The 25503-nt window shown below is 44.3% G+C and overlaps 1 protein-coding gene across 2 annotated transcripts in view; it reads right to left on the bottom strand.

The window, feature by feature from the left end:
* LOC126281541 (leucine-rich repeat-containing G-protein coupled receptor 5-like) overlaps window positions 1-25503 on the bottom strand; it is a 685956-nt gene that overhangs the window by 287609 nt on the left and 372844 nt on the right. For both annotated transcript variants that reach the window (XM_049980596.1, XM_049980597.1), the window contains exon 3: window positions 12766-12837. In XM_049980596.1, the coding sequence (XP_049836553.1) occupies window positions 12766-12837 (72 nt within the window). The remainder of the gene's footprint in view (window positions 1-12765; window positions 12838-25503) is intronic.

Genomic DNA, 25503 nt, shown 5'->3' with positions numbered 1-25503 from the left:
TAAATGGAAGTTTGCTGTCAGTCAAACAGCTTTTATCTAATTAACTGGCTTTGCACAGGGAATTTTCCCTTTAACATTTCTGTTCTGTTCTGTTTAATAGATTTGTAGCTTTGTTCTAAATTTTATTTTAAATTATGCGGTATAAGGCCTTTGGGTAAGCCGTAAATGTGGAGTGTTACACCTTGTGAATTAATTAATACTTATCATCTCGGGTCTGCCTAAGGTCTTGGTTTTGAACTCGCTTGAAACAATTTAGCCTGAGCTCAGTTTATTTAAACTTCTTTTAATTTAACTTTTTTAAGGTCGATAGCGTTAAAGTCTTATCTTCTTGCATTTTGTTTAATGTCATTAAAACGGTATTACTGTAATTCACTAACCGTGTTATTCATCTTTCTGAACGCTTTTCGAGTATGTAAATTCAATATCGCAAATTAACTTGGAAATTCGGTATCTGGTTTTTTTGGAAGGGGACCTGTTGTTATTTTCAGAAATAAATGTTTGTTCTCACAAGAGTAAATGATGGTTAAAGGGGTCTAGCCCTTCCATGTCATTATCCTTACACTTGTAATTTACAATCAAGGAGTTCTCTCGGTAAAAGTACATTTGAGAAGTGCTCAAGAAAATTTTGCAGGTAACACCGAGGGCGAATCACAAGTGTGTGATCCTGCAGGGAACCTTCCCCGTTTTATCCACACATATATCTACACCCCCCCCCCTCCCCGGAAGAGCCACATTATCTTACTACGTTCAGATTACACATATTTTAAAAAAAATGTTGCATTACCTCGGTTCCGAGATTTCCGGAACCGGTACAGAAAATTATAACAAAGATCAACATAAACATCATTTCGGCCCTTTTTATTGCTCATGAAAACCACACATGTTGTACCACCAAACAACGAAACCTTCGGACGTGTTGGTCCAGATAGCTCTACATACCTCTAATAGCCAGTAGCACGTCCGCTTGCAGTGATGCTGGCGTGTATTCGTCGTTGCATACTATCCACAAGTTCATCAATGCACTGTTGGTCCAGATTGTACCATTCCTCAACGACGATTCGTCGTAGGTCCCTCAGAGTGGTTGGTGGGTCACACCGTCCATAAACAGGCCTTATCAATCTGTCCCAGGCATCTTCATAGGGTTGTCTGGAGAACATGCTGGCCACTCTAGTCAAGCAATGTTGTTATCCTGAAGGAAGTCATTCACAAGATGTGCACGATCCCAGGCATGTTCGATAGGGTTCATGTCTGGAGAACATGCTGGCCACTCTGCTCGAGCTATGTCGTTATCCTGAAGGAAGTCATTCACAATAGGGGCGCGAATTGTCGTTCATGAAGACGATTGCACCGCCAATACGCTGCCGATATTGGTACACTGTCGTTCGAAGGATGGCATTCAGGTTTCATACTGTCGTTATGGCGCCGTCTATGACCACCAGCGGCGTACGTAGGCCCAACATAATGCCCCCGCGAAACAGCAGGGAACCTCCACCTTGCTGCACTCGCTGGACAGTGTGTAAGGCGTTCAGCCTGACCGGGTTGCCTCCAAACACATTGTCTGGTTGAAGGCATATGCAACATTCATCGGTGAAGAGAATGTGATGCCAATCATGAGCGGTCCATTCGGCATGTTGTTGGGCCCATCTGTACCAAGCTGCCTAGTGTCGTGGTTACAAAGATGGATCTCGCCATGGACGTGGGGTGTGAAGGTGCACATAATGCAGCCCATTGCGCCCAGTTTGAGACGTAACATGACGTCCTGTGACTGCACGAAAAGCATTATTCAGGATGGTGTCGTTGCTGTCAGGGTTCCTCAGAGCCATAATCCGTAGGTAGCGGTGATTCACTGCAGTAGTAGCCCTTGGGCGGCCTAGTGCGGCATGTCATCGACAGTTCCTGTCTCTCTGCATCTCCTCCATGTCCGAACAACAGCGCTTTGGTTCACTCCAAGACGTCCTTCCTGGCACAAAGTAACAATGTGGACGCGATCAAACCGTGGTATTGAACGTCTAGGCATGGTTTAACTACAGACAACATGAGCCGTGTACCTCGTTCCTGGTGGAGTGTGTGGAACTGATCGGCTGTCGGACCCTCTTCTTCTAATAGGCGCTGCTCATGCATGTTTGCTTACATCTTCGGGTGGGCTTAGTGATATCTGTGAACAGTTAAAGAAACTGTGTCTGTGATACAATATCCACAGTCAACGTCTATCTTCAGGAGTCCTGGGAACTGGGGTTTTGCAAAACATTTTTTGATGTGTGTATTTCGTCAAATAGTTTTGAATGGTTGTTAGTGGTTCCACCCTCTATACGACAGCAAAAATTGCATATGATCACTTTCAATGGGTTTGCAGGCCCAAGATGTCCTTAGAGAGGGGTGAATTGTTCGGAGAGTGCAGCAGGTTCAAAGGTTGTTCAGAACGTCGTCCTGCTGCTCATCTCACTTCTATCTGTCGTTTTCTACCATGAAATGTGCAGGAATCAACGGGCCAATGTAGAGAGGGTTTTATTGAATCCCTTTCTCATTACACCCTCTGAGATTTTTTCGCATAGATTTAAGAGCAGCGGTGTGTGTCATACGTTTTTCTCGGCCGCTTAAAAGAAAACTGTGTCGCAGTTACGACCTCCGTCGAAGAGACATCGAAATGAGGGGTGAAATGTGAGTGAGAAGGTGTGTGACGATCTTGCCATCCTGCGACACATCCACAGTGGCGCTGGTGCAATCTGGTGCCAATCTGACATCATTAACCTATCTTATACCTCACATGATCGTCTTAACTCTGACTTTCTTCTTTTTCGCTGATGTCGACACCTTGCTTTTCGAAATGTTACTGAGCCTGAGAGAGACTTCTGCGTCCCAATGGGAAACTTTTATGGGGTTTCAAAAAAAAATCACCCTTCAATCACATCGCATACTGTAGTTCAAGGAACTGAGCGGTCTATGGTTCGCTTTGCCAAATTATAGATCAGAGTGCTTAAAGCTGCGATAAAGACAGAACGACATTGCACAGACTGGGGATAATGCCTTGGGGCACACAGTAGTCACTAAATATTACATATTTTGGTCTTATGTGAGTTAAATGGTAATTACCTATATTGGCTTATTATCATGTCACTATCAAAAGATCTGTTTACCATGAAAGAAAAGAAGGGGGATGGGAAAAGCCTACGAATCTAAATTACATATCACACTAACGTACACTCCTGGAAATTGAAATAAGAACACCGTGAATTCATTGTCCCAGGAAGGGGAAACTTTATTGACACATTCCTTGGGTCAGATACATCACATGATCACACTGACAGAACCACAGGCACATAGACACAGGCAACAGAGCAAGCACAATGTCGGCACTAGTACATGTATATCCACCTTTCGCAGCAATGCAGGCTGCTATTCTCCCATGGAGACGATCGTAGAGATGCTGGATGTAGTCCTGTGGAACGGCTTGCCATGCCATTTCCACCTAGCGCCTCAGTTGGACCAGCGTTCGTGCTGGACGTGCAGACCGCGTGAGACGACGCTTCATCCAGTCCCAAACATGCTCAATGGGGGACAGATCCGGAGATCTTGCTGGCCAGGGTAGCTAACTTACACCTTCTAGAGCACGTTGGGTGGCACGGGATACATGCGGAAGTGCACTGTCCTGTTGGAACACCAAGTTCCCTCGCCGGTCTAGGAATGGAAGAACGATGGGTTCGATGACGGTTTGGATGTACCGTGCACTATTCAGTGTCCCCTCGACGATCACCAGAGGTGTACGGCCAGTGGTGGAGATCGCTCCCCACACCATGATGCCGGGTGTTGGCCCTGTGTGCCTCGGTCGTATGCAGTCCTGATTGTGGCGCTCACCTGCACGGCGCCAAACACGCATACGACAATCATTGGCACCAAGGCAGAAGCGACTCTCATCGCTTAAGACGACACGTCTCCATTCGTCCCTCCATTCACGCCTGTCGCGACACCACTGGAGGCGGGCTGCACGATGTTGGGGCGTGAGCGGAAGACGGCCTAACGGTGTGCGGGACCGTAGCCCAGCTTCATGGAGACGGTTGCGAATGGTCGTCGCCGATACCCCAGGAGCAACATTGTCCCTAATTTGCTGGGAAGTGGCGGTGCGGTCCCCTACGGCACTGCGTAGGATCCTACGGCCTTGGCGTGCATCAGTGCGTCGCTGCGGTCCGGTCCCAGGTCGACGGGCACGTGCACCTTCCGCCGACCACGGGCGACAACATCGATGTACTGTGGAGACCTCATGCCCCACGTGTTGAGCAATTCGGCGGTACGTCCACCCGGCCTCCCGCATGCCCACTACACGCCCTCGCTCAAAGTCCGTCAACTGCACATAGGGTTCACGTCCACGCTGTCGCGGCATGTTACCAGTGTTAAAGACTGCGATGGAGCTCCGTATGCCACGGCAAACTGGCTGGCACTGACGGCGGCGGTGCACAAATGCTGCGCAGCTAGCGCCATTCGAGGGCCAACACCGCGGTTCCTGGTGTGTCCGCTGTGCCGTGCGTGTGATCATTGCTTGTACAGCCCTCTCGCAGTGTCCGGAGCAAGTATGGTGGGTCTGACACACCGGTGTCAATGTGTTCTTTTTTCCATTTCCAAGAGTGTATATATACAGCTACACATACTTTGTTACTAAGTAAATAATTAAGTAAACAGACTTTGAGAGGCAACGTAGTGCTCACATTAATGTATGTCTCCTGACACGTGAATACTGAGCGCTCGGCCAGAAGTCCCACCGAAAGCGCTGCCGTCACTTTATGTTTGCAGCAACGTTGCCGGAAACGGCTCGACGAATCAGCCTCTCACTACCATAAGCGACACGCTCGTTCTATTTCCTTAATCAATAGTATCCTGACTCAGTCTATGAATCCTGCCACGATTTCCTTTTCCCTGTAAATCTCTTCGTCTAAGATTAGCGGGTACACCGAATATCCTCAATTACTGTTGTATATTCAGGATGACAATTACTGAACCATATGAAATAAAATCGTCATAACTTCTTAACGATTTGTGTTAGGAGGTCCAAACTGCAAGGTCGGCCGTTGGGCGTGATGGGAATTAGTATGCGCTATATGGTTTGGTTTAGTAACGAAGCCCACTTTCATTTGGATGGGTTGGTCAATAAGCAAATTTGGCGCATTTAGGCGACTGAGACTCCGCATTTCACCCTCAGTGGGTGACTGTGTGGCGTGCAACGTCCAGTCACGGATCAATCGGTTTATATTCCTCGATGGCGATGGGCGCGGTGACTACCGAACGATGCGTGTATGTTTTGGAAGATGATTTCATCCCGATTATCCAAAGTCATCTTGATTTCTGCAAGATGTAGTTCATGCAAGAAGGAGCTCGACCCCATCGAAGCAGGAGAGTGATGTCCTGGAAGAGCACTTTGCGGACCGCATTCTGGCTCTGGCCTGTCCAGAGGCCACTGGCACAGGCCTCGATTCGTCGCCATATTCTTCAGATCTGAACACATGTGACTCCTTTCTGTCAGGCTACATTAAAGACAAGGTGTACAGCAGTAACCCCAAACAGCCATTCACGAGGTCATCGACACCATCGATATTCCGAAACTTCAGCGGGTCATACAAAGTTCCGCTATTCGTCTGCGCCACATCATCAACAATGATGACACGCATATCGAATATGTCATAACCAAAATTCGAATATCTGTAGTAACGTTTACATGTTGAATAAAGTGTGTGCATCTGGAATTTGTTACTAGTTTACCTTTCTTTTCCTTTAGTTCAATAATTGTCACCCAGTATTCGAGCTTCTGCTTCAAATTTTGCCCTATACGGCTCCATCTAATACAATAACAGATATTCCACTATGTCTTAATTCATGCCCACGTCATTGTAACCATTCCTTCTGTCAGTAACTCCCCTACGTTGATTTTCTAGACTATTCTGTGTGTAAACTAATTTCTGGTTTCATCAGTGTATTTTTATTATTAACATCCTTCTGTATCACCACGTATCTCTCTTCTTATCAGGGGCACTTATATCGACCGTTTGAAAATATTGTAATCTAGTCGTGTATATTACATTTTAAAACCCTGAAAAAATATTATTGCTTTTAATTATTTCTTATGCCAGATTTTGAGGTTTTCAGTTAAACGTAACTTAAAAATGTAAGACTTATAGTTAGTAGTAAACGTGGCTTTTCGAAAAAAAATTCGTATTCATATATTCAAGTTAAAGACCCTTCTTACACGTCTACATATGGACGGAGAAAGAACGTAAGAAGAAGTCGATCTTGTCCGCCATAAATGGAAACTGGTAAGAGTGTTTTCACATCTGAAAGTTGATGCTTATTCAGATTTCGCGTCAGTCGCTTACGAGTCGCGCTAGTAACTCACTATGAGGATGCAAATCAGTTTTCTTTAAATACACACTGTAACGGTCGTGAGCAGTACTTACTTTTGGGACTGGACGTGATGAGTTTATTTTTGTCAAGAATGCCTTAAGGCAGCGAAGTCGCCATTATTAACAACTCATGACTTTGAATGGGGCCGTGTAATAGATCTACGAGGAGCTGTTTGTTCCTGCAGAAAAACCTGGCAGGAACGTAGCCACTGTACATGGTGGGGGCAGGGCCGGCCTTAGCCATCCAGGTGCCCCGGGCGAGTCGTCCAGTTGGCGCCCTTTATTGTATAAATAGCGAACCTGGCAGTGCTTTGCAACACGGTATTTGACTGTTTTCTAGAAATCGTCTTAAGTTGTTAATGGCGTCATCTTATGATCATAACATGGTTTTTTCCATCGTAAATTTGAGTATTTTATTTTTTTAAATGGAAATGAAATCCAAATAATCTGAAAGCCCGCTAAGACGCTCCATGTGAGTCTTGTGTAGCCTGTGACGTCAGTCCAGCATGCTGCTGTCGCTGCCGTAACAGTCAGTATAGCAGTGATATATTGTTTGGGCATTCACGTTATGGGAAATTGTCTAAAAATATTGCGTAGTACTGCACTGTACATCTACAAAAACTCTAGAAAATTGTTTTTGCGTGTTCCAAACAAAGAAAAGATGCGTATAATGTGGTTGAAACAGGCTCGTACATCCCAAATGTTTCTTTTCTTTTCTGAAGCACCCCTGTACTACAGCGAACAAAACAAAACAAAAACTATTCCAATTGGACAAGCCATTTCTTTGTTTTGGTGAGACTAACACACAACAATTAATTTTTATATATAGGAGGTAATATGTATAACGAAAAAACACTAATTTTGAATTGGGTACCATATTTTTATTGAATTTAATATAACTGTAAGCCATAAACCTATATTTTCTGTCAGTCATCTGAACACAAAACATATTACGCCTAATGAAAAACAATTATAAACAACTAAAATTTTACTTTTCTCGCTTTTCTGTCGACAAAGTCTCTGATCAGATTAGCAAAGTCCAGGTTTTCTGCAACTTAATTTTCAATGGACAGTGAGGCCAAACTGGTTAGTCTTGTTTGAGACATTGTAGACCGCAAGTACGTTTTTATCAACTTCAGTTTGGAAAAACTGCGTTCGCCGCTTGCGACAGTCACTGGTATTGTTAGCAAAATACGTAACGTTATCCAGATGTTGGGATATAACTCTTGAAGATTATGCTTTTTTATGCAGTTTAAGGCTTCAATAGGCGTTGCCTGGCTGTCTTCGAGATAGTGTTGCAGGCCTGAAATTTCGTCGCACAGCAAATTTCCATCAATATCTGACTTCATGTTGACAGTTAACTTTTCTTTTAATTTAGAACAGCATTGTATTAGTTCTTCTTTATTTTGATTTTTTTTAAATGTCAAACAAGAAACTCCACGTCGCAGAAAATTCTTGCATCTGTTCAAATCTTTCTTTCATGGATATGTGCACGATGTCCAACAGTGCATTGAAAAACTCTACTTTAAGCTTCTTTTTTGGGTCAGTTATTTGATCATCAACAGCCTCTTCACCCGGCCTGCGTTTAATACGTCTTAATCGCATTTGTGGTTTAAATAATGGCTTGCGTATCAAGATCCGAAGCCAGTTCAGTTGCTGTTACAATAGCTTGTTCGAAACCTGTTTGTCTATATGTTTCCAAATAAGAGCAACATTTGTCAAGGATTCCCATAAACTCTACAAAGTTGATTTTGGGTGATTGACTTGCTTTACTCACAACGTTAATTTGAAACACAACATCATACCATGTCACGAGAGAAACAATGAAGCTGAAGTCTTTTAATTGTCCTCCTAGTGTTGTCGCTTCGTGTGACACCGCAGCATCGCTTTGTTCAGTAGCATCGGCCAAGGAAACCAAAGCGTCATGCATTTCGCATAATTGATAACGAACCGCTTCGACGCTATCAATTCGAGCTTCCCAGCGTGTGTCACTTATATTTTTCAGGGTGTATATCTTCAAATGGTCGGTCAAAATTTTCCATCTATTTACCGATCCAGCAAATAGATTAAACACTTTTTGTAACATTCCGAACAGTGTCACGGATTTTACTGATGATTTTGCCGCATCACACAATACCAAATTATAACTATGGCATCCACATGGCACAAAAAAGCTAGTGGATTTAACTTCTTAATTCTGTTCTGGACGCCTTTATTTTTCCCCTTCATGTTCGCGCCGTTATCGTAGCCCTGTCCTCTGCAGTCATTAATGTTAAGGTCAAGATCACTCAATGTTTTTAAAATGCTTTCTGTGAGACCTTCACCGGTTGTATCATCTATTTGCAGAAATGAGATGGAATGTTCTTTTACACTTACGCCATCCTCTGTTATGTCGGCGCATCTTAAAGTTATCGAAAGTTGTTCTTTGTGGCTTATATCTGGAGTACAGTCAGCTATGATTGCATAATACTTTGAACCCTTTATTCGGGATACGATTGTAGACATAACGTGTGATGCCATGAGTTCTGTTAATTCATTTTGTATATTTTTGCCGCAATAATGGTCAACCAAATCACCATTCAATGCCAGTCTGACGTGCTCTTCCATGATTGGATCAACCTTTGCCAATAACTGTACAATACCAAAGAATTTTCCATTATTTGGGGTAAATAATATATCTGATAACCCTGTGAATGCCATATTATTTTCAGCCAAATACAAAGTAATGTGCATCAACCTTTGAAGCACATTGCTCCATCGTGAACTTTCTTTAGAAATTAGCTTTTGTTCTTCCTTGTCAATAGTTAATCCAGCTTTAAACCTGATTTCAGCTTCAGTCCATTGAGTAAATGCTTTTTTGTGGTTAGGACTATTTTCATGCAGTTTCAGAGCTTCACTTAAATGTTTCCAATTTCTGAAACCCACAGTGGTAGTCAAATTAGTAGTTGACTTTAAATGAAACAGTCGACAACAAAAGCAAAAGACACTGTCGTTTGATACAGAATAAACTAGCCACCGTCGTCTGACAGTTTCTTCGTTTGATAGTTTTCTTGTGTAATGAGTTGAAGAGAAATAACGCCCATTTTCATCTTTTGGAAAGTTATTTAGACATACTTGTGAGGGTCCACATATTATAATGCGATCTATATCTCTAGCATTAAGTACTTTTGGCCACGTACCTACATCAGAAACATTGTATTCTTTTATTGAAAGAACGTTGATACTTTCATCGACCACAGATGTCATGTGTTGATTTTGACTTGGAGAAATATCAGAGGATTCATGCAAAGATGTACTGCGCTGGTCAATTTGATCACCTTCAATAGGTGATTGTATATTTTTTGTGTGTAATTGTTCACAGTCTGAAGAAATATTTGCTGATACATGGACTTTTGATTCAATATCTGAAGTATTTGCCTTAGAATTTCCTTTAAGGTACTTATAAATATTCATATGCTTTTTAGTTTCTTCAAGAACGTTTTCTTTTTCAGCTTTTCTTTTCCGATTTTCTGAACCAGAAAGCTTTTTTTTAATTATTTCCTTCTCTTCTGGCATGATTTAATAATTTCACAAATTATTGCTTGGACACTGCTCTATTTCGCGACCACAATATTCGATCTATAACAAATAAAGAAATTCACCTATCAGTAGACGTAACTAGAAAAAAACCTGAACTGAAAAATAAAAATGTTTTTCGCACTCACCAGAAAATTAAAATGTTGACACAGTCACGACACTCGTTTCACTCACAATTATTCAGCCATGAAAACATGACCGCTGCCTCTGACTCTTACTGACAATTACTGACATGCGGGTGCAAATCGTAGCGCTGCCAACATATGCAGTCTAACAAACATTGCGTGGCGCTGTTTTATTTCAGTACGTTAGGGGAGAATTCTCTATGAATGCAGTGCACGCATTGCATGATCTATTGATTAATGTACATGAGTCATTAAGTCACAAATATTCGATATAAATACATTCGTATTAATTAAATCATAATGTAATGTGTATTTCACAGTCTGTATTTTCTTTTATTTGGAGCGACCGGTAGTTCCTGTTGTGAACGAGAGATGGTGCGGCTGCATCGGCTCTTCCTTGTTACAGTTCTTGAAACAAATAAGAGAGGCGCTTTGGGAGAGCCCGTGCTAGCCCGCGTCAAACATGGATGGTTGCAGACAATACGAAGATTGCACTCAGCATGATTTCTCTTCTGCTACCCCGAATTCATCGCGCATTCGTGAGATTAGCGACGTATGTTGAATGAGACTGAATAATATTTTAGTTTCGCGAAATGGGTGATTGTAAATTGTAATTTTCTTTTTTTTACATGCGTTTAGTACGTGGCGCCCCTTGGGCCCCGGCGCCCTGGGCGACTGCCCGGGTCGCCCCACCCTAAAGCCGGCGCTGGGTGGGGGTCACAGGGATGTATGATTGCAAGAAGACTAGTCTCCCGACAGCCACGTGGCACTACCGAGAAGTTGGACCATAGCGTTCGGCTTATGCCTGTGGGGCGTCGAACTTCACCTGCAGCAGTAGTTTGAGCAGCAGTTGGCACCGCAACGATGCATCGATCATTTACAAAGGGGTCACGTCAAGGATAGCTCCGAATCAGGTGCCGTGCAGCGCGCACTCCGCTGACTCCGGACCATAGCCACTTGCCACTTCAGTGGTGTCAAACAACAGCTCAGTGGTTGGCGGAGAGGAGGTGTGTTGTGCTTTCTGATGAAACTAGCTCTGCCTCGGTGCCAGCGATTGCCCTGTGTTGGCTAGAAGGGGGCCAGCTGAGGGTTTGCAACCAAGCTGTGTGCGTGCTATAACCACTGGATCCACACCTGTGCTGTAGTCTGGGGTGTGATGTCGAATGACAGCACGAGCATGGCAGCAGAAGCACTCTCGTGGTTATCCCACGCACTTCGTCTGCTAATGTGTATGTCTGTCTGATGATTCGACCTGTTATGCTTCCATTCAAAAACAGTATTCCAAGGGGTGTTTTCCAACAGGATAAGGCTCGTCCTCATACCGCTGTTGTAACCCAGCATGCTCTACAGAGTGTCTACATGTCGCCTTGTCCTGCTCAGTCACTAGATCTGTCTCCAGTCGAGCATACATCAGACATCATCGGACGACAAATCCAATGTCATCCCCAGACGTCATTAACCGTCCCTGTACGTATCGACAGACAGATAGTAACAGGCACAGAACTCCATCTCGCAAACTGACATCAGGCACCTATACAGCACAATGGATGCATGTTTTGCGTTCGTGCATTCAACATTTTGGCGGTTACACCGGTCGTTAATGTAGCTGCACTTTACAGTTGCATGTTAGGCTTACCTCGTGCTGACATTAGTCTGTAATCTTTGCAATGTCAATCACATTTTTAAATTACCTAGACAAATGTATTCCTGAAATTTCATTACTCTACATGAATTATTATTTGGTGTAGCGATTTTTTCCCCCGTCAGTGTGCTATCTGATAAATTTCTCTACGGTACGTCTATGGTCACAAATTTTTGTCATGAGACTACCGGTTTCGGTCTATAACGTCAATCTTCAGATCTGTTTTAGAAAAGCATGTCGTAATGCACTGCAGTCATAGTGGCATCGTCAAATGTTAAACAAAATTAGCACTAGCATTGTCAAATGTATACAAATAACAGCATATGCAAATCATCTTGTCAGCTGCAGATCTGAAGATGGTCATTATAGACCGGAACAGGTAGTCTGATGACAAAAATTTGCAACCGTAGACGTAAAGGAAATTTATTCTATTATTCTAAATTCGGGTCACTGTTTTATTCGTGACCATGTCGCAGCTTGTGAAAGTCTGTTATCTCTTGCTGACAACTGACATCTCGCCTTCTGAACATTCTTCTTCTTCAAAAAATATGTTGTCAATAAAACTTAACAATAATTAACGAAATCTGTATTTTTTAAAAATTTGTTGTCATGGTTATTAAGTTCTCCTCCTCTCTGTGTATACTTTATGGTACAGCTAAGGTTGCACGAAAAGATATCTTGAGGTTCTGGAAGTTTCTTAAATAGCAGGACCCATTAGAAAAAGGTACTGTTGGTGAAAGTTAACAACAGTTAAAGAATTTTTTATTTTATTTCTTTGCGGCGGCCATAAAGTAGGCCCCACTCCTCACCCCTCCCCCCCCCCCCCCGCCCCCCCCCCCCCACTTGGTAGTACGCATTATGGAAAATACCTTAGTACTGCTAGGGTTAATGTCGGACAGAAAGGAACAACGAACCACCCTAGCTATATGTACAAATGCGTGAATTCCATGGTTTAGCACAATACCATCCACTGTCTTAGCATAATACGATAAACAGTCTTCAAAAGAAAAGCTAATCATTCAGTATTTAATATACTTACAGTCTCTTCAGGGCCTTGTTAGCTGAGAAGACTTTGGGCTCTATAGTGTTCAGAATGTTGCCCGAAAGAATCCTGAAACAGAAAAGAAAAAGCGTCAATGCAAACTCTTCCAACATCAACAACTAATCGGCTAACTGAGTGTAGGGAAGACAAGCTCATTCTCGTCACCACATCAGTCCCGATTCAAGCAAATAAAAACATGATTATTAACAAATTCCGTTATAAATATTCCCTGTATGTAAATCACATGACACCCACGATGGAATCGACCACGTTCATGTTGTTGCAGTGTGGGAAGTACGGGAAACTCACTATAATTTTATTTCTGTTAGTAGTAAAGCAATGAATATCGGCAACTAAGGTCTTTAATAGCGAGAGCTTGAACACTGCCTATTGATTCATTTTCTTCGGGTGTCTTATCCTGATATCGACGTGTATTCCGTTAGTGAACGTATAATATCGGATCAAGACAAACCTTTCTTCTATATAATCTTCTGACCACATTATGAGTATAGGAACGGAACACGTTACATATGTCAATGGCAGAAACAAACTTAGTGACCAGCATTCGACTGTACGACGTTACAAACGCGCGTCCGGCGATCCAGATTTAAGTTTTCCGTGACTTTTCCGAATCGCTCCACAAAACAAGTACCCGCTCTCTCTGTGTACACATTGTGGTAGAGCTAATATTGTGCCAAATGATATTTTGAAGCTCTGAACGTTTCTCAAGCAGCGGTATCCGTTAAAAGAAAGATACTGTTAGTGAAAGTTAACAAAAATTGACGATAAAATATCGGATCCTTTGAAAGGCCACCACAACCTCCCTCCCCATCCTTCAAAAAATCCGAGCTTGCGCTCCGATTCTAATAAGCTCTCTGTCGACGGGATGTTATATCCTCATCTTTCTTCCTCTCTTTCTTCCTTCCTCCTTCCTTTCTTGTTTTGCGAAAAACGTACCACCTGCCTCAGGATGTGGCCTATTACCTACTGTTTCAAACTTATGTTCTCTAGAAGAGCTGTTGGAACATGATGTAAACTATTACTCTGGTATTAACATTTTAGGCTACAATATCTCTTAAATTATTAAGAGTTGACTTAAGCACTTTTCTTTATGTACAATCAGAAAAGGAAACAAATAAATTACTAATAAAGTGCACTGATAATTACTTCAAGAGTACTGTGACAGCAACACCATGATAAAAGACATCTTCATCTTTTTCAACGGAGAAATAACACAGGCAACCGGTTGCAATTATTTTTTGATAGGTTGACCTAGGTGTCGACAGCTCTAAGGATGTCTTCATCAGATCGAAATTTTAACAACCGTAAAGTTACATTGCGGTCAGAGAATAGTCGAAGTTACGAGCAAACATGCTCAAGCCAAAAATTAAAAATTAAAGAAATGTTCCAGCCTATGATACGTATACCTTGCAAAATATAGATTGATAATTAAACGTCGGTAGGTTTCACAAGGCCACATTTCCACTAACACTGTGCGTAGCCATACATAAGATATTCCAGGAAGAATGGTCAGTATTCACGGACATGACAGGAACGATCATTCGAAGCAAGAAATTCTACTCAACACGGGCTCTGACATGCATACGTTAACAGCTATGAGCACTTGTTCATTTCCGCTACCGTGGCAGACATCTCTTATACTGAATAAGTGCCCATAACTCATTAAGAATGCATTTTGGAGCGCATGTTTACTAGACATTTTTTGCTTCGAATGATCGTTTCTGTCATATCCATGGATACTGACTTTCCCTCCTGGGACACACTGTATACAGACTGTTTCGGGATGAATAGTAAATATTGTAGGTGGCAGTATCGACAACTTCGAATAGAACATATCATACAACATGTGTGGAAATTTATTTGTTACGGAGGTACAGGTGGTCATAGAGATACGTTTTCGTTTTGCATTTTGCTGTTCCAGTCCCTACGGGGTAATTTATCGAATATTCTTTTTGTTTTGAAGTTCAAGGTGTGAATCTGTGGTTCACTTTAAGTGACTAAATATTTCAGCTGTCATTGTGAGTTGTGGTCAATTCTGGTGTATCGTTTAAGCATGCCGCAAGTACTTACAAATGCTGAGTATGCCAGGATCGTATTTGCGTGCTGCTTTTATAGTGTTAACGCTCCTAAAGCTTGTATAGAAAACGGTAGACCATTTCCTTACCGCAGAGAACCAGATTCAAGACTCGTGTTTTCAACAAATTGCGTGAGACAAGTACTGTCACTCATATCTCGCCTGAAATGACATGTGTCGAGAACAGATGTTGTATGTGTAAAAGATATTATTCAGTTGACGGAATAGTTCATTTTGTTCTCATACAGATATACAGAACACCTGAAGTAATCGGGTCTTGAGGATGCAGAATTGGGAAGTATCTTCTTTTACGTTCCAAAGATCGATCGTGGCCGTCATATCAAGTCATGTGCGGGTATTGTTAGGCAGCATACTCAGAAAGCAGCAGTTCGACATCATGTTTAGATAGAGATCACTGTGACGGCTAAACAGCCTGAAACTAGTTCACTAAATAATAAGGACTGTAGAACACAGCACCACTGCCGTGTGTTTCTCAGTCATAATATATAAAATAAGCTAACAAGTATCGGCAGAAGAGTCGTTTAAAGAACATCTATATCGTCACTGATCCAGGGTTCGCAGAGCGATAACTCATTACCATGATGCTGCCATTATTGAACTCGGAATGAGACAGGTGTAGAAATTAAACACGACTACGTCAATATGTCTACATCTACATCTACATCTACATGGATACTCTGCAAATCACATTTAAGAGCCTGTCAGAGTGTTCTTTGAACCACTTTCACTATTCTCTATTATTCCAATCTCGTATAGCGCGCGGAAAGAATGAACACCTATATCTTTCCGTACGAGCTCTGATTTCCCTTATTTTATCGTGGTGATCGTTTCTCCCTATGTAAGTCGATGTCAACAAAATATTTTCGCATTCGGAGGAGAAAGTTGGTGATTGGAATTTCGTGACAAGATTCCGTCGCAACGAAAAACGCCTTTCCTTTAATGATGTCCATCTCAAATCCTGCATCATTTCTGTGATACTCTCTCCCATATTTCGCGATAATACAAAACGTGCTGCCTTTCTTTGAACTTTTTCGATGTACTCTGTCAGTCCTGCCTGGTAAGGATCCCACACCGCGCAGCAGTATTCTAAAAGAGGACGGCCAAGCGTAGTGTAGGCAGTCTCGTTAGTAGGTCTGTTACATTTTCTAAGTGTCCTGCCAATAAAACGCAGCGTTTGGTTAGGCTTACCCACAACATTTTCTGTGTGTTCTTTCCAATTTAAGTTGTTCGTAGTGCTAATACCTAGATATTTAGTTGAATTTACTGCTTTTATCGTTTAACCGAAGTTTAACGAGTTCCTTTTAGCACTCATGTGGATGACCTCACACTTTTTGTTATTTAAGGTCAACTGCCACTTTTCGCACCATTCAGATATTTTTTTTTTCGAAATAGTTTTGCAGTTTGTTTAATCTGATGACATTTAAGTTGAATCTTCTGGAAGGAAAATGCTTTCGAAATGATTCAACTTTTTGAAAAGAAAATAGTAGTTAGAATTCACATTTTATGATAACTAGCTATGGCACTCGTTTGATAAATAAAGCAGAATTCTTTATGATTTAATTGGTAATATTTACGTCATTATCTTTACTTAAAAGTTGTTATAATTTTTAAAAAAGCGATCTGAAGGATGGCTCGAACCTGGATTGCACATGCTACGAGTCACTCCGCTAAAGACATACCCATCTCGCTGTACTGCCATGGCGTCTCAACTGACCGGTATGCGAGCTGCGCATGAGATTTTATAGCCTTTTCTCGGAACCTTTTGGATAGTGCGCCTTACTGATTTTAATGGTGGACTCCCTTGATGTATACTACTAACCTGCGAAGTCTACTCTCGAACTGAATTTCAAAGACCGTAAGGTCCCCTTGTCAGAACGTACCCTTTTCCACTCTTCAGGTGTAAGAAATACTCAAATGTTATACGTGGAGTAGGAAATATGCTAATGTTGTACGCGGAGTGAGAGGGGACTTTAATAGGGAGTTTGCCGTTGCGTTGAGCTGTGGCACTTACTGCCTACGAGCGCGGCGCAATCCGCTTGAGGGTACCGCTCTCTGGGGACACTGCAGCCGCTCGCTGCCCGGCGCTGCGGCTGCGGCCCGCCTGCTGCTGTCACACAAATGTCGCGCGGCGTTTGTTCCGGCCGGCGCTCGCCCATTCGCATTAAAGCGACCCGCGGCTACCGCCACACAGCCGTCGCGTAATCACCTGAGTGCTCTCGCGACATGAACTCCTGTTCCAATCCCACACGCACAACACCGCTTTCTAAAGCGTGTCGCTCCCGTAAATCCATTCCTCTAAATGCCAACAACCTCCCTGATCACATAACGATCTGGATGTGGCTACACATATGAATAAGCTACGGAGTACAGAATCACTGCAGTTGACCGAAACTCTCAGAATGGTACACTTATAATACACATTTAATCATGGAAACGCTTGTTCACTGCATGGAGTTCACGACATTGCTTTTGGATGTCATTCACCCGCCAACTCGAGTTGTCACATAACATCGACAAGAGACACAGTGATTTATTTATTTATTTTGAGACAACGAAATATCTCAACCACCGGATTAAAAAACGGAAAAATTCCTGTTCAATGTTTTGAAAACTGATGGGGCGGAATTGGGGGGGGGGGGGGGTGTGGGAGGGGGGTGATTGGCGGTGCTACTTTGACATCTAAAATAGGTACATGAGATTTTCATGGTACATTAGGATTCTACGGTAAAAAAATACGTAGCTTTCGTACGTAACACTTTTTTCGTTGTACGATAGATGGCGCTATAATTGAAGAAAAACAAAATTGCGTTCAAAAACGATATTATATCGAGAAAAATGCATTGGATCAAAAAAGTAAAACTAGACGTTTTCAGTAACTGTGAAAAAATATGATTCCGATGTGTCCTCTCACCGACGGGGTGTTTGATTGTAAGTATTATTTCACAGTTAGAACTCAAAAATGTCGCTGCCCACTTCGATGCACTTATTTGTTCACATATGGAATAATTCGACAGAACTGAGAAGTGCTTCTGATGCAATCTGCTGACATGCATTGTTGATACGCTGAATAGTGTTCCCCCGCGTTGTTGGCAAGTCATTATAGGTTTTACTCTTCAGGTAACCCCATGAAACTCAGACTATTAACATTTGGCTATCTTGCAGGAGAAGATACAGCTCCGCCTCTTCCCGCCTACCGACAACTGTACATGCGCTCTAATACTTGGTGTGCTGCCACAGAATAATGTGCTGGACACCCATTATTTTGTACACTCATTGTTTGCAGCTAGTGCAAGGAAAGGTCTGCAAGCATTAACGCAAGTTCGATCTCCAAGAATGTTCAATATTTATCACCGTTGTACACTAGATTACTAAACCCACTTAAAATTTACGATAGCAGTTGGTAACAATTCGCGGATCCCACCAACTTGGTATTGTTAGTATGACATGTAAAACAGCACATTTTGTACTTCTTTTGTATATGACATACCAAAGGAGATCTTATAATTATAATTAACTAGTGCATAAGCTGTGCCGGCCGGTGTGGCCGAGCGGTTCTAGGCGCGACAGTCTGAAACCACGCTACCGCTACGGTCGCAGTTCGAATCCTGCCTCGGGCATGGATGTGTGTGAAGTCCTTAGTTAGGTTTAAGTAGTTCTAAGTTCTAAGGGACTGATGACCTCAGAAGTTAAGCCCCATAGTGCTCAGAGCCATTTGAACCATAAGCTATAAGTCATGGCTTACTTTGAATATGCCGTAGTAAAATTTACGGTGGTTTAGTAACATTTTCCCCCTTGAGTGCTCTAGGATTAAGAGAAGATACGTAAAAAATGGAAAAATTATTCCACACCGAACTTTCACATTCCATGGACGCTGATGTTGAACTTGGCATAGCCGTTACGAGTTATCCACATCCCAATAAGGCATGTTGTGTCGGTTAAACGTACCGTGTCACAAGCTGCGACATTGTCGCAAATAGAACAGTGACCCGAATATAGAATAAATTTCCTTTACTTTACGTCTATTGTCACAAACTTTTTGTCAATAGATTACCGGTTTCAGTCTATAATGACGATCTTCATAGCTGTTTTATAATAGTCTGTTTTATAATAACAACGTACTTCAGATCCGTGGTCTAGGGGTAAGTCCGCTGTTAGCAGCGGTGGGGCAAGGTCGCCGCGCCTGTGTCTCCCTGTTAGCGCCAGTGTTTACTGTTTACCTTCCGCTGCGGCGAGTGTCACGCGTCCGTGTCTCGGTAGTGCCATGGCGCACTCGTATCGCAAGTCCACAATTAAGATCACATTTCAAGCGGACTACGCAAGACCTCGAGCACTTGACGTTGAACGTTTCATTCGAGAAGAACTTCATATTGCACCTCAAGACATCATTGGGATCCACTTTTCTATAACACAAAGTGTGGTCTACATAAAAATGATCAATGAAAAGGCGTGCACTGATGTTGTGTGCCGACACGCTCATGGACTTAAATTTAAGCATTCTGATGGTCACATAGGAACTGTCACGATCGACCGCTCTGGATTAGGCCTTCGCACTCTGAGGGTCTTCGAGCTGCCATTCGAAGTCCCGCCAGATGTTGTGATGACAGCTTTCAAACCGTACGCCAACGTGCTAAGCCACTTGGCTGAAAAATGGCAAACGTTTGAGACGTACCCCATCTTAAATGGAGTGAGACAAATTAAGATTGAACTGACGAAGCATGTGCCATCCTATCTTGTAATTGGCGGCTGCAGAGCCATTGTCATGTACGACGGACAACCCCGTACTTGCGCCGGCTGTGGCCAGGAAGGACATGTCCGATCGGCCTGCATTCAACGCCGACTGACTCAGACACCGGTTGGTGAAGTTCCATCCCCGGCGACGCCTACTTCACTCCCCATCACGTATGCAGCGGCTGCAACCGCAACAGTTGTTCCTGCCCAGGATCGTAACACCATATTGCAGTCAGTGGTCGATGACCGTGTGGCGGACAGCATATCCCCCTCTACGACGCCTTCGGCAGACTTGCCTCAAGACGGTGATCAATTGTGCCACCAAGACGAGCCTAAAGAGAAGATGGAAGTAGAAACTAAAATTGTCCCGACCTCTGCCTTCCTACCAATGGAGACCGCATCAGATGATTGTCGCCCGCACTCTGACACAGAACGACATGTCCGGAAACAACGGTCCCCTCGAAAACGCAAGAAACGGCGCCATACGCCGTCCGATGATTGCCTGCTTCGGATGTGCGACCCAGACGAATATCCGGCGTCGGACCACGCTCAGGACTCTACCACCGCAACTCAACCTTCCCATCACGATGCTACGGCGGATACAATTTCTGAGCCTCGGTCTGACAACATCACTTCTGCTACTGAACATACGCGCAAGCGATCTACTGACAGCACTAATCAACAGTTACCAATTGCTGCATCTGATTCTTGGGCGGATGATGTCGAGGATGAACCACAGCACCAGGAGGATGCCGAAGGCGGAGATGCTCCCTCGGCTGTACCCAGCACCAGCCAACAACAGTGACTACGGATGTATCGTCACCCTCTGTGGGGCTGCCCCTGCCGCCCACACCTGGCCTCCTACACAACCCAGTTGCCGACCTGGCTGACCAAACATACGTCTAGCGACGATTAACATCAACAACATACGTGCCCGACATAAACTAGCGATGCTACAGGATCTACTCAACGCAGCAAAAAAATGGCTCTGAGCACTATGGGACTCAACTGCTGTGGTCATTAGTCCCCTAGAACTTAGAACTACTTAAACCTAACTAACCTAAGGACATCACACACATCCATGCCCGAGGCAGGATTTGAACCTGCGACCGTAGCAGTCGCACGGTTCCGGACTGCGCGCCTAGAACCGCGAGACCACCGCGGCCGGCTCAACGCAGCAGACATCGACATTGCGCTCATTCAAGAGGTGTATGTCGCAGACTTCAAGGGACCCTATGGCTACCAGACTTGGGTCTCACGTGCGTCTGCCAATGGCAGTGGTGTGGCGATCCTCCTCCGCGACGGTATATCCGCAGAAGACGTCGAGTATCTCCCTGACGCCAGAGGCATGGCTCTTACTATCCAAGGAGTCAAACTTATTAACATCTATGCACCGTCAGGATCTGGTCGGCGCCGCGAACGATCCACCTTTTTCGCTCATACAATCACGCCCCTCTTTATGGGCCGTCAGGAAGCCTTCATAATGGGAGGGGACTTCAACTGTAGCCAAGCACCTAAGGATCAGTTACCACATCATTCTCCCTGCGCAGAACTTACGACAGTTATAAATAATCTTCAATTGGTGTACTCGTGGGAACATGTTTGTGGCGATCGGCCCGGATTTACTCACTACACCAGCCATTCCTCCAGCCGCATCGACCGGATTTACATCTCGCGCTCCATAGCTGTGGGGCCAAGAGCTGCCGAAGTTTGGCCCACAGCTTTTTCTGACCACGACGCCTACATCTGCGCTATTACCCTCGGCCGCCAGAAGATATGGCACAGCCGTGGTCCTTGGAAGTTGAACGTCGCTCACCTAGCTTCTCAGGAATGCCGCCGCCTTATAGAGAACACGTGGGACTCTTGTAGCCGCCGGCGTGGCACCTATCGGTCTACACTGTCGTGGTGGTTACTCTGCGCCAAACCAGCCCTCCGGAAGACCTTGATGGGCTACGGCCGAGATGTTGCAGCATGGAAGAGACATACCATGGACTTTTACTGCAGCATCTTAAGGGAATGTGCAACACTGCCGTACTCACCTGCACGGCAGGTGACGGTGAACCGTGCCAAGGCACAGATCATCAGATTAACACGTTGCCACCTTGAGGGTGCGATCGTCAGAGCGCGCACTCAAGACAGAGTGGCACAGGAGGAACCGTCTATGTACCACGTCATTGCAGAACGACGGCGCCGACGCAGGACACTGATCCAAGCTATCACGACGGAAGACGGACGACGCCTTGATACCCAGCGCGACATAGGAAACGCCCTTCATGCTCACTACACTATGCTGTACTCGGAACATCGACATCCTCCAGAGGTGATCGCCGAAGTCTCTCAACTCACTTATGGCTCGATCTCTCCGACAGCGGCGGCGGATTTGACTGCTGATGTAACGGAAGAGGAAATCATTGAAGCAATACAGGCTGGGGCTGCTCATAAGTCCCCGGGACCTGATGGCCTTCCTCTGGAATTTTACCGGACTTATCAACAATTGCTGGCACCAGCGTGGACTGATATTTGCCGCGATCTTACGTCTCCCACGACGCAGATACCTGGGGCTTTCCTAGAAGGACTGATAGTGCCCATACACAAACCACGAGGCGGATCCAGGATCAGTGACTATCGGCCCTTGACCTTACTCAACAGTGACTTGAAGATTTTCACCCGGCTTCTTGCGGCACGCCTAAAGCGATCAGTACGATGTGTTGTGTCGCAGGACCAGGCATCGTTAGGTGGTGACCATAATATTCGCACTGCATTGTGCCGATATAGAGATATGATCGCGCTAGCCAAAGCTCGCCAACTGCCAGGAGTTTTGGCCTCACTCGACTTTAGCCAGGCCTTTGACAGAGTCGACCACACATTTTTGATGGAGGTACTGCGACACATGGGGTATCCGGACGTCATAGTTAATGTACTGATGCGTCTCCTACGCGGCACGAAGTCCAAGGTGTTATATAATGGCCGTCTTACGCCGCCGATACAGATCCAGCGATCGGTGCGACAAGGCTGCCCTCTTTCGACGATATTGTAAGCCCTCGTCTTGGAACCACTCCTCTGCGGCCTCCGACAACGCCTGATCGGGATGTCCCTTGGTGGACACACTTTCTGCTGCACTGCCTATGCAGATGATCTGGTACTCCTTCTTCGCAATAATGACGATGTTCGTGCAGCACTGGCGTGGGTGGCGACCTACGGCGCGGCATCGGGGAGCCATCTCAATCTCCACAAATCACACGTTCTGTCTATAGGCAGAGGCCTACCCGGCGAGAGCGTCGCACCGCTACGAATTAGTGACACAATCCGCCGTCTTGGCATTGATTTCACATCTGACATGAAACGTTCAACAGCCCTTAACTACAGGCGTTTATTGAATCAGATGAGAGCAGGAATAAGTGACCACCGTTTGAGACATCTAGACCTCCTGCAACGGACACGATATGCTAACGTCTATTTGGCGTCACGTATCCCCCATTTTGCACAGATACTCCCCATACCACCTACCCTGGCTCACCGCATGTTGGCGGTTTTGGGATCCTTTGTTAATACGGGCATGTTATTTAAGATTCGTTACGAGTCCCTAACCCTCCCGAGGAGCAGAGGGGGTTTAGGCCTTTGTCATGTTCAGAACAGAGCGAAGGCCCTGTTTGTCAGCTGTCACCTGCAACTGTGGCGACGAAGTCCGACGTGCCTCACAAGTCTCTTACTGGAAGCCTTACGACCAATCTCACTCGCACCTCCTGTGATGATATCGGACATCGCAGCACCTTTCTTCTACATTAGCCAATTCTTCCTTGAATTAAGCTACATCCGCACTGCACTACTACACACACGCTTGATGATGACGAGAGCGATATATGCTGCCATGCACATGAACATGACGCCGAATGTGATTGAAAGCAAACACCCCAATACAAAGTGGCGCGCTGTGTGGCAGGCAGTGAATACCACCACCCTTGATACTGAGGTGCAATCTGCATGGTACGTAATGGGAAATAGTTGTGCCAGTCCCGCCTACATCACATCGACCTCGCTGATTCCCCCTTGTGTGCCACATGCCAAGTGATTGACACAGATGAACATCGTTTCGAATGCGGGTCGGCAAAGGACGTATGGTATTTGGTGCGTCAGATATTGGCTTTTCTCACACGCACGACTCCTGACAGGATAACTACGCGATCACTTCTTTTCCCCGATAAGATTTATTTCCCAAGAGCAAAAACGAACTCTGTGACGTGGATCAGCGGCCACGCTGTTCACTACCTCTTCTGTAATGGCGAAAAGACAGTACCCGATTTTTGGTATTACCTCAACGGACGACATTGTGCGATCGTCAAGAACCCTAAATATAGGCAATATTTTTCTAATTTCCTTTGGAGCGCATTCCATAATCCGCCTCGCAGCTGGATTATCAATGACATGAGATGATAACCATAGCACCTCTTCCCAGTTCCTTTTTTTATGAGATTTGAACAAACAGCGGAAACAACACAGCAACGAGAAGACAGTCATCGAAAAATTCGCAGCGGGCTATAGTATGGAGCATCCTTTATCGTAACGGGACGACTTCCTATTATTCTGTTTATGTAGCCAAAGAGGAACGGCCTTCCTTTTATACATTTGTATAAAAATAAAATGAAATAAAAGTAAAAAAGCAGAAAAACAAACCTTCCAAAACCCTTTTTTTCTCATTTTTGTTAAAAAAAAGTGGCTAGGATAGCTGGCTATTAATAAAAATGCCTATTTGTGTTACGTACGCATTTTGCAATATAAAAAAAGTAAAAAAATAAAAAAGGGGGGTAGCGTCTTTGATTTATAATCAAAACATCTTCGATCCCGGTTTCGATCCCCGCCACAGCCTAAATTTTGATAAATGGTCAGCATTGGCGGCCGAAGACTTCCGGAATAAGAAGTGAGCCTCATTCTGCCAACGGCCTTGTCAAAGAGGGCGGAGGAGCGGATAGAGGTTCAGGGCACTCTCTTGTCTAGGGGTGGGAAATTGCCCCTAAAGGCGGAAGAATCAACAATGATCAACGACATGAGGATGCAGAAGGCAATGGAAACCACTGAATTAAAGACACGTAACGTGTATCCACAGGACATGTGGCCTGTAATTGAAGAAGTGTCATGATGATCTCTCCATTGGCAAAAGATTCCGGAATAGTCCCCCATTCCGATCTCCAGGAGGGGACTGCCAAGGAGGAGGTTACCATGAAAAAAAGATTCAATAATAAAAGAAAGGATAAAGTTCTACGAGTCGGGGCGCGTAATGTCAGAAGCTTGAACATGGTAGGGAAACTAGAAAATCTCAAAAGGGAAATGCAAAGGCTCAATCTAGATATAGTAGGGGTCAGTGAAGTGAAGTGGAAGGAAGACAAGGATTTCTGGTCAGATGAGTATCGGGTAATATCAACAGCAGCAGAAAATGGTATAACAGGTGTAGGATTCGTTATGAATAGGAAGGTAGGGCAGAGGGTGTGTTACTGTGAACAGTTCAGTGACCGGGTTGTTCTAATCAGAATCGACAGCAGACCAACACCGACAACGATAGTTCAGGTATACATGCCGACGTCGCAAGCTGAAGATGAACACATAGAGAAAGTGTATGAGGATATTGAAAGGGTAATGCAGTATGTAAATGGGGACGAAATTCTAATAGTCATGGGCGACTGGAATGCAGTTGTAAGGGAAGGAGTAGAAGAAAAGGTTACAGGAGAGTATGGGCTTGGGGCAAGGATGAAAGAGGAGAAAGACGAATTGAGTTCTGTAACAAGTTTCAGCTAGTAATAGCGAATACCCCGTTCAAGAATCACAAGAGGAGGAAGTATACTTGGAAAAGGCCGGGAGATACGGGAAGATTTCAATTAGAATACATCATGGTCAGACAG

The sequence above is a fragment of the Schistocerca gregaria genome, chromosome 7 (assembly GCF_023897955.1).
Source record: "Schistocerca gregaria isolate iqSchGreg1 chromosome 7, iqSchGreg1.2, whole genome shotgun sequence".
NCBI lineage: Eukaryota > Metazoa > Arthropoda > Insecta > Orthoptera > Acrididae > Schistocerca > Schistocerca gregaria.
This window is presented reverse-complemented; position numbering and strand designations above follow the sequence as displayed.